The following is a 13,621-nucleotide window of genomic DNA, read 5'->3' on the forward strand; positions in this document are numbered from 1 at the left end:
TATCTAAATCATTTTGTAGGCCTTAAGTCCTATATGCTACTTACTATCATCATCATCATCATCATCATCATCATCATCATCATCTTAACAGAATTATTATTAGATGATCTTTGAAGTCCCCGTTGTACATTTCAAGGCATGAAATAAATTCTCATCATTGTTATATGTTCAATGCCTTGAATATTTTAATTTCCTTCCCAAGTATGAAAGGTTCACATTCAAAGATCTGTTTTCATTGGAACAAACGTGACTTCACCACAAGTGTAATTCCCCTCTTTCCCCCTCTTAGATTGGTGTGTTGAACTTAATATGTACTTATATTGATGAAATTATTGACCTAGTATGAATTTACCTTTAAGGACGGGATGAAGAAAAAAGTGAAAATATCTGTCCTTCTAGATAATAGGAAGGTGTTTACTAAGGTGAGATGTTCTACCACATCCCTTTGAGAAAGACAGTCTATTAGCCACTTCATGGGTCTTTGTGGCTGCATAGTATACAGCTTGTTGGACAATAGAGAATCATACTCTTGTTGCGCTTGTTATTCTTCCTTCATGTGGTTGGGGGTGAGGGGAATCCTGTAAGAGGGGGTGAATCAGCAGGTAGTTGCAGGTGCTACTTATGTAGTTGTTGCTGATAAAGGAAGTTTGACCTCTTTGTGCATGTACGTATCCCACCTAGCATCTGTTCCTAGTTCTAGATATCTTGATTAAGAGAGAAGACACAGAGTAGGAAGATTTGGCCAAGTATAGCCCAGTTGGTACAAGGCAGTAAAATAATGATATGGGTAGGTAATCTCTTGTTGAAACATTTTCAATGCCTTTTTAGTAAGAAGAGTTTTTTTTACTGGAAGTAGTCTTGGTATGTGGTAAATCATAATTTTGCCTTTTCTTTTGAATAGCTTTTCTACAAGAGCTGGTAGACCGTGATAACTCCAAGTTTGAGGAGTGGTGTGTTGAAATGGCGGAAATGCGTAAACAAAGTGTGGACAAAGGCAAAGCCAAACACGAAGAGGTGAAGGAACTCTACCAAAGGTTACCTGCTGGAGCTGGTCTGTAAGATCTTCTGGTAGTGCCCTGTAGTCATTCATTGCTCAGTGTTAAGATGAGAACTGCTGTCTTATAGATGTTGCCCTGTATCACAGTCTGCCTGGAGACAGATTCAGGCCAGCATACTAAAACTTTAGTCATGCAGATACCCCCAGATCTCATTTTTGAGATCTGCAAAAAAAATTCAGAATTGAGATGGGGGGAGGGGGGAGATGTGTGTGTGTGATGTAGTTGGTGGAATGTTTTTACACCAATAGGAGAAAATTCTTTATTTAAACATTGTATAGATTTGGCTCATTAGATTAAATCCATAGAGGTTTTCCCAAACACATTAATGCATGCTTAAGGACTGTGAAGCTTTCAGTTTTCCTTTAGATCTTCAGTTTTCCCAGATGTAAACACAGTCATGATTCTAGTGTTAACTAGCTTAGCTTCAGATAAGCTTCTAGATAGAAAAGAAACAACTCTGTGCTTCTGCCTATGTGTTATTAGGCACCCTGGTAGCCTAATCCTAATAGCAATTCTGATGTATTCCTACAGAGATTTCAGAAAAGCTGGAGAGAATTGGAGAGTCCATGTTAGATAGGGAAACTGAGGCTTGATACAGTGATCTTCCCAATAGCAATTCTAGGTTCAAGTTCAGGTCTTTTGATGGCCAGATTCAAGCCTCTTTCTATGATACTGTAATCTTTTTTTCAAAAGATTCATAAGTTTTCCTTTCAGAGGCTTTGCAAAATTTTCTTTTTTATAAAATGTGCCTTGGTGAATTCAAACTGACAGATGTCTCTTCCACTTTTAAGTCTATGATCTGGGGATAGAACTGACCTTTGACCCCTTTTAATATCTTGAGTATATGAAATGACTTTTCAGCCAATAAAAATTTGTTTTAATTTGTATTTTTATTTATTTGGAAAGAATGTTTCTCAAACATTCCAGTTTCAGTTTTATCCATTATACTGCATTAATGGCAAGCAACATATCTTTGGACATAGGAAATAAAAATGACTGATCTTAGTAGACCCATTAGTGAATCTTTTGATTTGCTTATGAAAAATTCTATATATTAAATGAATTATGTGCTCTTCTTGGTTGAGTTTCATTTTTTTCAATTAATAAAAATGTATTACATAGAAATACTTAGCAGATAGGCATAGCACAATGGAACCAAGTTAATGAGCCATTCTCTTTCATCATTGGAGATGCCACTCTAGGTAGAAAAAATTGGGGAAAGGCCTTGTAAACAGGCAAGTTTGGTAAAAATCTTCCCCCACCACATGGAGAATCCCTCCTGAATTGTTGAATTGTTTCTTAGAAATAATTAACCATGTGTTTTAAAAATTGATTTAAGTTTATAGTTTAGCAATCAAATTGTCTAATAATATCTTTAAACCTGATTCTTGCCTACGTATTGTATAGGTATGTTTTAAGTTAGTCTGGGAGTCTGTACCTGAGACCCTTTAATGTGTATCTTTGGCCCTGGCATCCTCTTAGATTGATTGGTTACTAAAGAAATTAATTTTCTTTTTGAAATCTAACCAGTATGTGTTATATAGCACAAAGCAGAGATAACTTTAAACCAAAATGTACCTGCTACTGTGTTTTGTAAAAATTTTATCCATTTTGTTTTTTCTCCTAACATAAATTTTGAGCCTTGTTCAGAGTTAAGTTTCAATACTACTGTTTTACTCTTGCTTGCTTACTCTACCTATGAAAAATTGCGAGCTACTGGAATACAAACCCAGGGGAACTCAAGAGACTTAGGCAGGGGTCCCTGAGAACTGCATATAGTATCAAGTACCTTCTCAGACCCTGTTGTCCTGCCAGAAATTTGGGCATTTCTCATTTTGTGTGTATGTGGGATAGGTCAAAGACTTAACACTTTAGGATTTAACCTTTGGGCTAACTGATGGGAAGAAAAACCCCTTAGATTATATAACAGTTGAAAGGGGAAAAATAACCCTATATTTATCTTCTAGATAAAGGCCCTAACCTAGTGTTCTTCATTTTTTAAGTGCATCAGTTTCTAATATTTCTGCTAGTCTGCAGAAACAATCGGTGGAAGTTACAAATCAAATGAAAATAAATAGTTCCTGGTTCCTTTTTCTACTCTCCTTTTGTTTGTCTCATTTCCAAGGGTTCCTACTGTTTCTTGTGTTCATAATATAATACAATTAATCATAAAAATGTTTTCTTGTTTTTGTTGTTTATAACCTAAACCAGAAAAATATTCTATGCTTGCAAACTATAAATGCAAAGAAATTTTATGATTGGGGCATGTAATTGGATCACTTGTCATTTTGCCATTATAGATCTTTGGAAGGTTTCTGTTAGATTTTGGAAACTACAAAGATTGACAAGAAATCTGATGACTGGGATTTCCCCACAGTACTGTATAGATTTGGAGGAAATTCATTGTCTCCTCGTCCTGTGCAATATCTATACCTTGTCTTCAGATATTACACAGCCTCAAGGTTTCCTTTTCTTCATCCATCCCTCCTTCCTCAAATGTGCTGAAAAGTTTGGTCCTAAAGGCATCTTTAGTCTTTTGTTTTCACTCTTTTGTTAGTATTTTGATAGTATGGCTCTTTATTCTCCTGAAACATACATGGGGAGAGGTGAGAACAACTTCTGAAGCCTCAACTGGCCATTTGTAGATTCCTCATAAACCCTTTTCACACTTGTCTTAGTCCTGCACCATACAATTGGTATAAACTGGGTAATAAGCACCTAAAGTAATAATTTTTTGTGCCTAATTTATATAGACCATGCTGTTTTTAAAAAGGCCTGCCATACTAATGATACCTATGTTGTACCTTGAGAGGTCTCCTTTTTATATACTATGTGGAATGTATAAATATTAACTTTTCTATATCTCTTTTCTTCCAAAAAGCTCAAAATGCTTCCCATATCTTATCTCTTATACTCAGCAGCATCCCTGTGAGGTAGGTAGTGGGCAGGTATTATTATCTTCATTTTACAAATATCCTGGAGCACCTCGAGTTTACGTGACTTGCTCATCAGGGTCATGGCTTGGCTGGGGAAGTTTCTATTCTAGAAACTCCCCTGTGCAGTGCTCTTACCTGCTGCCTTAGCTCTTACCATTCTTGATAGGTTTTAGGAAACAGGTTTCCCCAGGGACAGAATACCTTATAGTTTATATGCTCAAATTTAGTATATATTACATGTACCATTAACAGTACATCTTGAAATCCTAAATTTTGTTTTTGAAAGCAAAATTTGTGGGTGTTATACTAAAATTTAATTTGGAAGATAGTATCTTAGAAGTGGTTGTGCCAACCAACTGAAGATCAAATCAGATAGAACAAAGTTCTATTCTCAGTATATGTTGCTTCATGTAAAAATCAGTCCCAGTTTTTTCCCTCATGCTAGGACTTCATATAGGATTCCCCATTAAGTATTTATTATAATTGGCTTTTTCAGTCTTTAAGATCTACATGTAGGAAAGTGAATATATACCTTCCTTAAAGTAATGGATCAGTAATTTAAATTCTATAATTTTTCCATTTTAGTTCCTTAGAAATGAACTTTTAATTTTTGCTTTATGAATTGTTTTCATCCTGTAATGGAAATTCCGCAGCTTCTTGATTCGTGTCCTTGTTTTTGATTGATTGCCCAGTGCTTTAAAATTTCATTAGTTTAATGAAAAATAAAATAGCAAAGTCTTAATTTGCTATTTGATGGCCACTTGAGTGAAAAAAGAAAAAGTATACCCTTTTTTCACTTTTCCTGAAATTGGCTACACATACAGTTGAATGGGGAGGGTAAAGACTTGGGAAATGAAAAGTGGTCAGAAAAGTTGACTGGTGGCTTAAATTCTAAATTCAATTGGAAAAGCCATCCCCAATTTTTGATGGGAGAAATCTACTATAGAATGGATACTTTATTTCACATTCTTAAGACTGTTCAGTAAATGGGGTTTGGCCTTGGGCAAGTTAGCATGGCTTTAGGATTGGAGCACTACTGACCTAAAATTGGAGTTCTGATCTGAACTCTGTTTTGGCAATAAGCAAGACACTTCTCTCTGATGGTGTATCTTCTATGCAATGGGGTTAATAATACCAGCCCATCTCCTCGGGTGCTGCGAGGATTTTGTTCTAACGTGCATTAAGCTCTCTGAATTAAAGTTGTGGAGATCTGATGTCACAGAAGAACTGTTGTCCAGCTCTAATGGGAACTTTGTCATTTGAAAGTTTATCTGAATGTAATGCCTGTTATGGGAGTAGTAAAATACATAGGCTGTTTCTTGTGTCCTTTTTCCTCAGAGCCATATGAATTTGTCTCACTTGAATGGCTGCAGAAGTGGTTAGATGAATCAACCCCTACAAAGCCCATTGATAACCATGCCTGTCTATGCGCCCATGACAAGCTGCATCCTGACAAAATATCAATCATGAAGAGAATCTCTGAATATGCAGCTGACATTTTCTACAGTCGCTATGGAGGGGGACCCCGGCTTAATGGTAATCTAATAGTGTATGGTCTCCATCAGAAAAAGTGTGAGACAGTAAAGCCTTACTAATTCAGCCTCTGCTCATTTTTTCATTTGTGATCCGTTAGAATTGATGTGGGGCCGCCTGAAATTTTCCATTGCACCATCTGAGAAAAGAGGTTGCCAAGCAAATTACTGATAGAAGATTAGGGTGGAGAAGAGTAAAGAGGAGTTTAATCCATGTAAGAAGACAGTTATTTTTAAGGACTTGGAGCATAGTAACTGTCTATATGCAGATGTTGCTACTTATAAACATGGGTTTGTTAGGGTTTTGTTTGTTTGTTTTTCTCATCTGCTTGTGTAATCATCCTTTTTACTGGGAAGTATATTGGTAGTTACTGGCAATAGCTACTGGAGATAGGATTCTTGAAAGCTGTTATTCAGACCTGGCTTTTCAAATTAAGATACTCTTTCCTGAACTTTGGAACTTTTATTGCATTTCAATAGCAGCATTGATGCTGATCTCAGCTCCTACTATATTGGTAGAAAAATGTTCCCGAGTTATTTGTTTCGTTATAATCCCACATTTTTCCCTCCTATAGCCAACTATTTGGTGGTGACCTTTTATACACTTCTTAATTAGGTTTCTATAAAAGTCTTTGGTAGGTCTATACTCTGGAAGCCTTTCTTATGGTATGAACCTCCATGCACATAGCACACAGCTTGTGATAACCTAGGGTTACCTTTATGACATAACAGATCATCTGATGTAGGTATACTTTCAAACATGAAATACATTTTTGGATATCATGTGTTACATAAGATTCGTGCCTGACAAAATTCTTCAATATACCCTGGATCTTGATTCTAGGTCTTGTTTTTTCTTTTCAGCCAGAGCTATGGATTGCTTCACATGTCATTCCCCTCTCCTTCCCTCATTAAAATGAAAAGCACATTCAGTGTGTTAAAAGTGCATCGACTAAAATGCAAAGGAATCAATTACATTAAAAGAAAAAATCTCTCCCCCACACACACTTATAAATTTAGGTTTGAAGACCCCTTGAAATCTATCCTCAGGGTTAAGAATTCTTGCATTGTACTAGTAACCTAGTAGCAGTTTTTGACTTTTTTTTTTTGGTTGTTTTTGGACCTGTAGTTAAAGCCCTTTGCAAAGATTGTGTGGTAGAACGCTGTCGGGTGTTGCGATTGAAGAACCAACTAAATGAAGACTATAAGATTGTTACAAATTTGCTGAAAACTAATGTGAAAGGGTAGGTAATAGTTAATTATTCCAAAACAACATGTTAAAAATAGCATCTAATTCATAGGTATTCCAGGATGTCTGTGTGAGATGGGTCATTTTTATAAAATAAATTTTGGAAGTTAGGGAATGAACTGGGATTTTAAATTCCAATTTTTAGGAACTTCTTTTTAAGATTGTGAAGTGTGGTGATCTGACCTGTTGGGTCTCTTAGGTAAACCTTTGTAAGTTTAAAAATTAAAAGTCATTACTTAAGAACATTTGCTAAACAGGTGACAACCAACTTTAGAAATTACCTTGAACCACATTAACTTGTTTTTTATTCTAACTGCTGTATTTTACAAGTAGTGCTTATATTCTACATTAGAATTTGTATTCATTTGACCAATATAAAGCTCTTGTGTAAATAGAAAATTGGTATTGTGAATTACATGGAAGAAAAAGATTCCTCTTTAAACCATTCTAATTAGAGAGGTAGAATAGTAATTGATCCAAGACTTCTCACAAAATCTCTGTGGAACAGATTTCCAAGCCATCTGTTCCCTTCATCTGTAATTCTTGGTAAGGGTCAGTAATATTGGGAGAAAACTAGTAGCATAAACCCTTCCTTATACCCATGAGGTAAGCATACATTGTACTAGAATATTCAGTGAAAATGAAGGCTATTTTGTTGTGGTCTACTGGAACCCATTTGAATCATCCTTTGTACTATATTTGGTGTCTTTCCTCCCTTATTCTTGGATTTTGGAGAACACTAAGGAACACTACTACTTGGAAAATACAGTGACCACAGTATGGTCATGAAGTAGCTAGAGAAGCACTAGAAATGTATTTTTTTGTAAATTATTACAGCCTTAAAGGAATCACTGTGGCTGTAAGCAGGTATCCTGAGAAATTCTCCCAGGGTAGGGCCTTTCTGTATGGGGAAGAAAATCAAGTCAAGTCTGTGTGCTCCATCCTAGGTCTGTAATTATAATAGTTTAAATACAGGTAGAGCTTAAGGCACTATAGAAATAAATAATAGTACATTAATTATAGTTTTATTTCTATCATTAAGTGATTACCATATAATTTTGTGATACATGAAACACATTCCAGCCGAAAAAAAAAACTTCTGCTCTAATGGGGCAGGGAAGATATAGCATGAATACAAGAAACTCATTCACGGGTGAGAGGGGTAGGTAGGGGGGCATCTTTTGCCTCCAAAGTGCTTTGAGAAATTTCACTTCCTCTGTGTGTCTTGAGTCAGCACTGATGGGGAGGGTGGAAAGAGAACATGTATAATAAGATCAGTTATGTACCAGGTGTTGTGCTAAGTACTTAAAATATTTGATCACAACTACTGTGAGTTAGATGGTGTTATTTATCCATTTTTATAGTTCATGAACAGATGTTTTAAGTGACTTCTGGTTCACAAAGCTAGTTAAGTGTCTGAGATTGGATTTGAATTCCAGGCATAGTGCCTTAAATATTACAGTAAGTGCTCAAATATATCTCCTTTTGGTTTTGAAAGTTTTGTTAGTTATCTCAGTGAGATATCTATCCATTTTTGTATGGAGGAAGAAAATGACCCATAAACATATAGCTAATAAAATTGAAACTTGTCATTAGACCAGAAGTCAACTTGGTTAGCATCTGAAACAACTTGGAAAATGAAGGGGGAACAAGTCATTGAGGGACCAGATTGCAGAAGATAGAAAAATACTTAAAGAGTGGTAATGGTGCAGATTAGTTAGGACACAGCAGGCAGTGGTGTAAGAAGGAAAATTTCACTTTGAAGAATCTTTTCCTGATTGTCTTGACTGACTGGGAGGGGGCAGCTGGGTGGTTCAGTATATAGAGAGCCAGACTGGAGGTCTCAGGTTCAGTTCTAGCCTTATGCTTCCTACCTGTATGAGCCCAGGCGAGTCATTTAACCCCTATTGCCTAACCCTTCACATTCTTATGCCTTGGAACCAATATACAGTATTGATTCTAAGATGGAAGGGTAAGGGTTTTTCAAAAAAATAAACAAGTATGGGGATGGTGTTAGAAAAATTAGTGAGCTGGGAAAGTTCTTTGTTTTTTCATTGTTTTCACCTGTATAATAAGACTGGTGAAAGGCGAATAGGAGCCAGTCTCTTCTTAACTAGCTCTATTACACAGATCTCTTATACATTAATTTGTTTATTGTTTCCTCTTTTGTTTCACCCAGTACTGAAGGCTTTTGGGTAGGAAAATCTTCCTTGAGAAGTTGGCGACAATTAGCCCTGGAGCAGTTAGATGAGCAAGATATTGATACAGACCAAAGTAATGGGAAAATGAATGGTGATACCTTAAATAAAGGTAATGTGATTCTCAAATTGCATTTGCTACTTTGTTATATAGCATATTGGGGGTTTTTTTAACCAAAGATTTAAATTTTCTATTTTCTTAAATTTTTTTAAGCATAAAGAAAAACTCAAAAGAAAATGCCCTTTAAGAACTCTGAAAATATATCACAATCTTCTTGTTGATTTCTATATGTCACAATTTTATTCATATATTAGGTCCTTTTGTTAAGCACTCACAAAGTCTTTTTATAATCTGCCCTCCTTTTCCAGGTTTACTACTTAGGGGATCCTTAAACCCCCACCCCAAATAATTACATTGGGAAATGCTTTTCTTTTTACCTTTTTTAAATCTCTCTCTGTCACCTGGCCCTTATCTGTCTTTCTAGACTTTATAAATCCTTTCTACATTTCTCCAGTAAGTCTGTGCTGCTCATACAGTATGAGTATAAGTCTCTCATTCTACATGAAGCCTCTCCTGTTCTTACTGTTACTAGTTTCCTCTGTTCATTATTTCCAGTTTAACTTTGTAGATGTCCATTTATGTGAACATGGGTTAGGGTACCATCCCATTTTCCCAAACTAGACTTGCGACCACCTTGAGAACAGATCTCGTCTTTTTTTTTTTTTTGCCTTTGTGCTCCAGCCTTTGGTAAATGCCTGATACATAGTTGGCACTATGTTTGTTGACTTAATTATATTCCTAGTTCCATGGACATAACAAACTTGATAAACTATAGTGTGATTTTTGTTGATCTCATAATTTAAGGAAAGTATTAGTTATGACAAGGAATTGAATTGCCCAAAAGTATGAGCAAAATATTTATTAACCTGAAATCATGAAAGTATATCAGAGGTTCTTGTCATGTTTTGTGGAGGTGATTCTTCACTTTGAATTAAAGATGATTCACAGAATAGAATTACTAATTTGCCAATGATAAAATGTTTCTATTAGAGATTTGAAGGTTTCTCCATATTAGGGGTATTCAGGATTACTTGGCAAATAACCCAAGTGTGAAATGTTCCCTCCAGTTTGTATTTTCCTGACATTGTCAAATTCTTTTTTTCCCTAAACAATCTTTGTTAAATTCTTCTTAATATCTACTCTTAGGGAACACTTTGATACCTTGGAGTTGCTGAAAGCTCCTGATTCAAATGAAATTTTCCACCCCCTGATTCGTGCACTTGAGGGCCCTTTATAAATCCTACATTACAAAACATTTCTCAACCCAGATTTCTCCTGCCTGTCAGCCCAATTCAGTGTTCATGCAAAAGACTTTACATGTCTGAGCTGCTTCTGTGAATAGTCCTGGTTCCTTTGTAAGCTACTGTTTGGACAGGATACCTTAGGGAGAAGCAACTAGATTTGATCTTCATCTGTGGACTTACTTATCCATTTTCCTAAATGTGATTTTAAGATTTTTAAAGTCTCATGTCCTTGTAGTACCACACAATGTCACCTAATCCAAAGTTTGGAACATCTTTTCAGTCTGTGCCACTGCCTCTCTTTTTGGCTTGCTTTGAATTGGACGAAGTTTGTCCAGTTGCATTGAAGAAAAATAACCATTAGTGTCAAAAAAGCTTTTATGAGAGCTTTTGCTGTTAGCAGTGTGCAGTATGTTCTGCAGGCAGGTGGGAACAACTCACCTTTTGGCCCTGATGCAGTAGTCACCAAGAGCTACTCTGCCTTTTGAAAAGAGCAGAAGCTATAGCAGAAATGGCTGTCCTGCCATGTTTAGGGGTTATTTCTTGGTTTGAGGTTATAAAGCCTGCATCTTCTGAGAGCTTTTATTAAAACAATCAGTAATTGTGATACTTACTGCAGTACTTGTTTGCCTTTTGATCAGATGACTCCAAGGATGATAAAAAAGATGAAGAAGAGGAATTAAGTTTTAATGAAGACATCCTGTGCCCACATGGTGAGGCTACCATTTGTGTTAATTACTCTTCCTTTTCTTCTTCCATAGAATGATTGTTTTACAAATTGTCCATCAGTTCTCAAAACTAGATACAGTCACAGCTGAGTAAAATGCCTGATCTGACCTGCTTCATTTCTCACTCACCCTGGTTCCCTCCTTCTCTTGTTTTCCCCTCTATCATACCCTCTATTGCTTACCTTTTTTGTTTTAAAGAAGTAAATTACTTAGTTAAATTCTCTTGTTGGGTTTCTTGTTTTGGAGGGAGTATGCCTTTGCCTAAATGAGTTGATGAACAGAGTTGAACAAGCACTACTTAGAAATCTTTGCCTCACATCATAAGCAGCTGAGAGAAACCCAAAGAGATTGAGAGATTTGGTTCTGGTGACATAATTACTCAGTAGAAAGACAGATCCATGTCCTCACTCCCAATACATATATATTTATGCCCATGACACTATGGCAGCCAGCTGGTCAGGGATTAGCCCTTCTTTAATAACACTCTCATGCTTTTAGTGCTTGGAACTCTGTCACTTCAATAATTTTCTCATTCAGGTCACACTTGTATCCTCTTTTTCTGTCCCAGTGGGTGACTTCTGATGTTAATAACAATTAGTTTAGATATCAGGATTGGTATTTGTAAAATCATATGCAAAGTCCAAACTGCATAAGTATCCTTCTTACTACTTTTTACTATTTGTGTTCAGCTAAGGTACAGTCGTCTTAGCTTTGCTATAGTAGAACAACTCTAAGATTAAGATCTTATCCCTTTCCCTAATGTGTTAACATTCTGTGACATTCAGAATTGTCATTGGTCCACTAGTCACAAGTAAGCTAGCATTTCATTGGTTCAGCGGTTGCTGTCTTCCCTTGGCTGTTGCTAGGGGAAAGCCAGCAGTGATTTGAAAATTGTTAAGGAGAGAATCATGTCTTTTAGAGAATATTTAACATAATCAGCATTAAATAAAGGATTAAGTACTTTTCTAGGCAGGCCCGGCCCATTCCTGGTTAAGGAAACTATGTTGATTTTGTTTAAATTAAGGTATATGAAAATAAATAATTTGAGTCCACATACTTTTAAAAAGTTTTTAAGTAATTGTTTTCCATGGTGCATGATTTTTAGGTTTTCTTCTTTTAAAGTTCTTTTTATTTATTTTTTTAGTTCAAAATTCTCTTCTTCCTTTATACTCTCAAACTCCCTCCATTTCCACAACTGCTTCATCTGTCCCTTTTGCTGTCATTTCTTTTCTTAGTTGAATGTAAGGAGGGCCCTCCATGGACAAATGAAGGTCTTTTCATGTTGTGGTGGTATAATTGCCTACTCTGCCAGTCACTGTGTTAAGTACCAGTGAAGTCAGATGAGAGGAGAATTTGGGGGACAAAAGGAGGTTTTTAGAAGAAGGGCAGAAGTCCTTAGATAAGAGAGGGATCAGGTAGTCAATGAAGTTTAATTACGAGAGATTATTGGTATTTCGTCTTAATAGTGAATCCTGTGTTTGTAGAGTTTATACTTTTCCTATGATAATAGCTTACATTTATTTTGCTTTTAAAGGGTTGTAGGGTAGTGTTTTCATTTTAACTAAACTGAGTCATAGGGAAAGATGGTGACTTCTTTATGTTTGTTGAATGACAAAGAGACATCTCCCAGCTTTTTAATCTGTAGCTGGTAACTTCATTCCATCCTCCAGTTAGCTTTACATAGTGTCCCGTCCGTCCCCATCCCCCCAGGCCCCCCCCCCTCCCCGTCCCCCCCCACATGGCTAATGCTTGATTTTGTTTTGCATGATTACACTTATGCATAAATGGATTTGGTTTTTCTTGTTTTTCCAGTGCTATGGGTGAAGGGTATAGAGGGAAGGGAAAGAGTTCAGAACCTAAAATAAAATTCAATTTTAAAAAAAGTGAAGTATGTTAGGTAAGGACCTTGGAACTTCTGGAGAATTGGAATTAATTGCTTGTTGCAGGACCAATTCTTAGCAAAAAGACCTTGTACACAACCCACTAGGCACATGAACTTGAAGCCATGTTGGGGCCATCATCTTTATTGTCAGTATATTTCGGACCCTGTGTGCCAACCTTGGGCTACAATTTGGGTATCTCTTGTCAGTATAATACAGATACAGAGGAATTCTGTGGCGGTTTTCAATTATGAAAATATTACATGCCTGTCAAATATTCTTGCTGCCTACATTTACTATTTTAGAGGATTGGGAAAATCACCTTTTGAACTATTGGTTCAAGGTTGGAGATCATTAAACCTGAAAATGTATGAAATTTTGATCCTGTTCCTCTTATTCTCCATGAAGACCACAATTCCTTAAACCATCTTGGTGTTGTGGATCCTTTTGGCAGCCTCTTGAAGTTGATGGATACTGTCACAGAATAATTTTTAAAAAACATAACATACCCGAATTTCAAGGAAAACCAATGACTTTAAAATTTGGAGTTAAGAAATTCTGGTCCTTCCATGACTATGTATAAGTTTATGGAATGTGGTATGAGAAGATTACTTTTTTCTTTTTATGGTGGAAACTAATTATATATAGGTATCAGCAAAATAAAATTAAGTATCAACTTTAAAATAAGAAAACCAAAAACCAAGATCGGACATTATAAATTACAAACCCCTGTTTTAA

General features: G+C 36.1%; 1 protein-coding gene across 7 annotated transcripts in view; it reads left to right on the top strand.

Moving 5' to 3' along the window:
- USP48 (ubiquitin specific peptidase 48) overlaps nt 1-13,621 on the top strand; it is a 70,472-nt gene that overhangs the window by 33,195 nt on the left and 23,656 nt on the right. For 5 of the 7 annotated variants that reach the window (XM_001366343.4, XM_007491227.3, XM_007491228.3 and 2 more), the window contains exons 11-15: nt 902-1,051; nt 5,333-5,530; nt 6,656-6,770; nt 8,955-9,085; nt 10,917-10,988. In XM_001366343.4, the coding sequence (XP_001366380.1) occupies nt 902-1,051; nt 5,333-5,530; nt 6,656-6,770; nt 8,955-9,085; nt 10,917-10,988 (666 nt within the window). Of the gene's footprint in view, nt 1-901; nt 3,992-5,332; nt 5,531-6,655; nt 6,771-8,954; nt 9,086-10,916; nt 10,989-13,621 lie in introns of those variants that run through there. The other 2 variants (XR_008911531.1, XM_056795630.1) reach the window with 2 other exon arrangements.

Source organism: Monodelphis domestica, chromosome 4, assembly GCF_027887165.1.
Source record: "Monodelphis domestica isolate mMonDom1 chromosome 4, mMonDom1.pri, whole genome shotgun sequence".
In the NCBI taxonomy this organism is placed as follows: Eukaryota; Metazoa; Chordata; class Mammalia; order Didelphimorphia; family Didelphidae; genus Monodelphis; species Monodelphis domestica.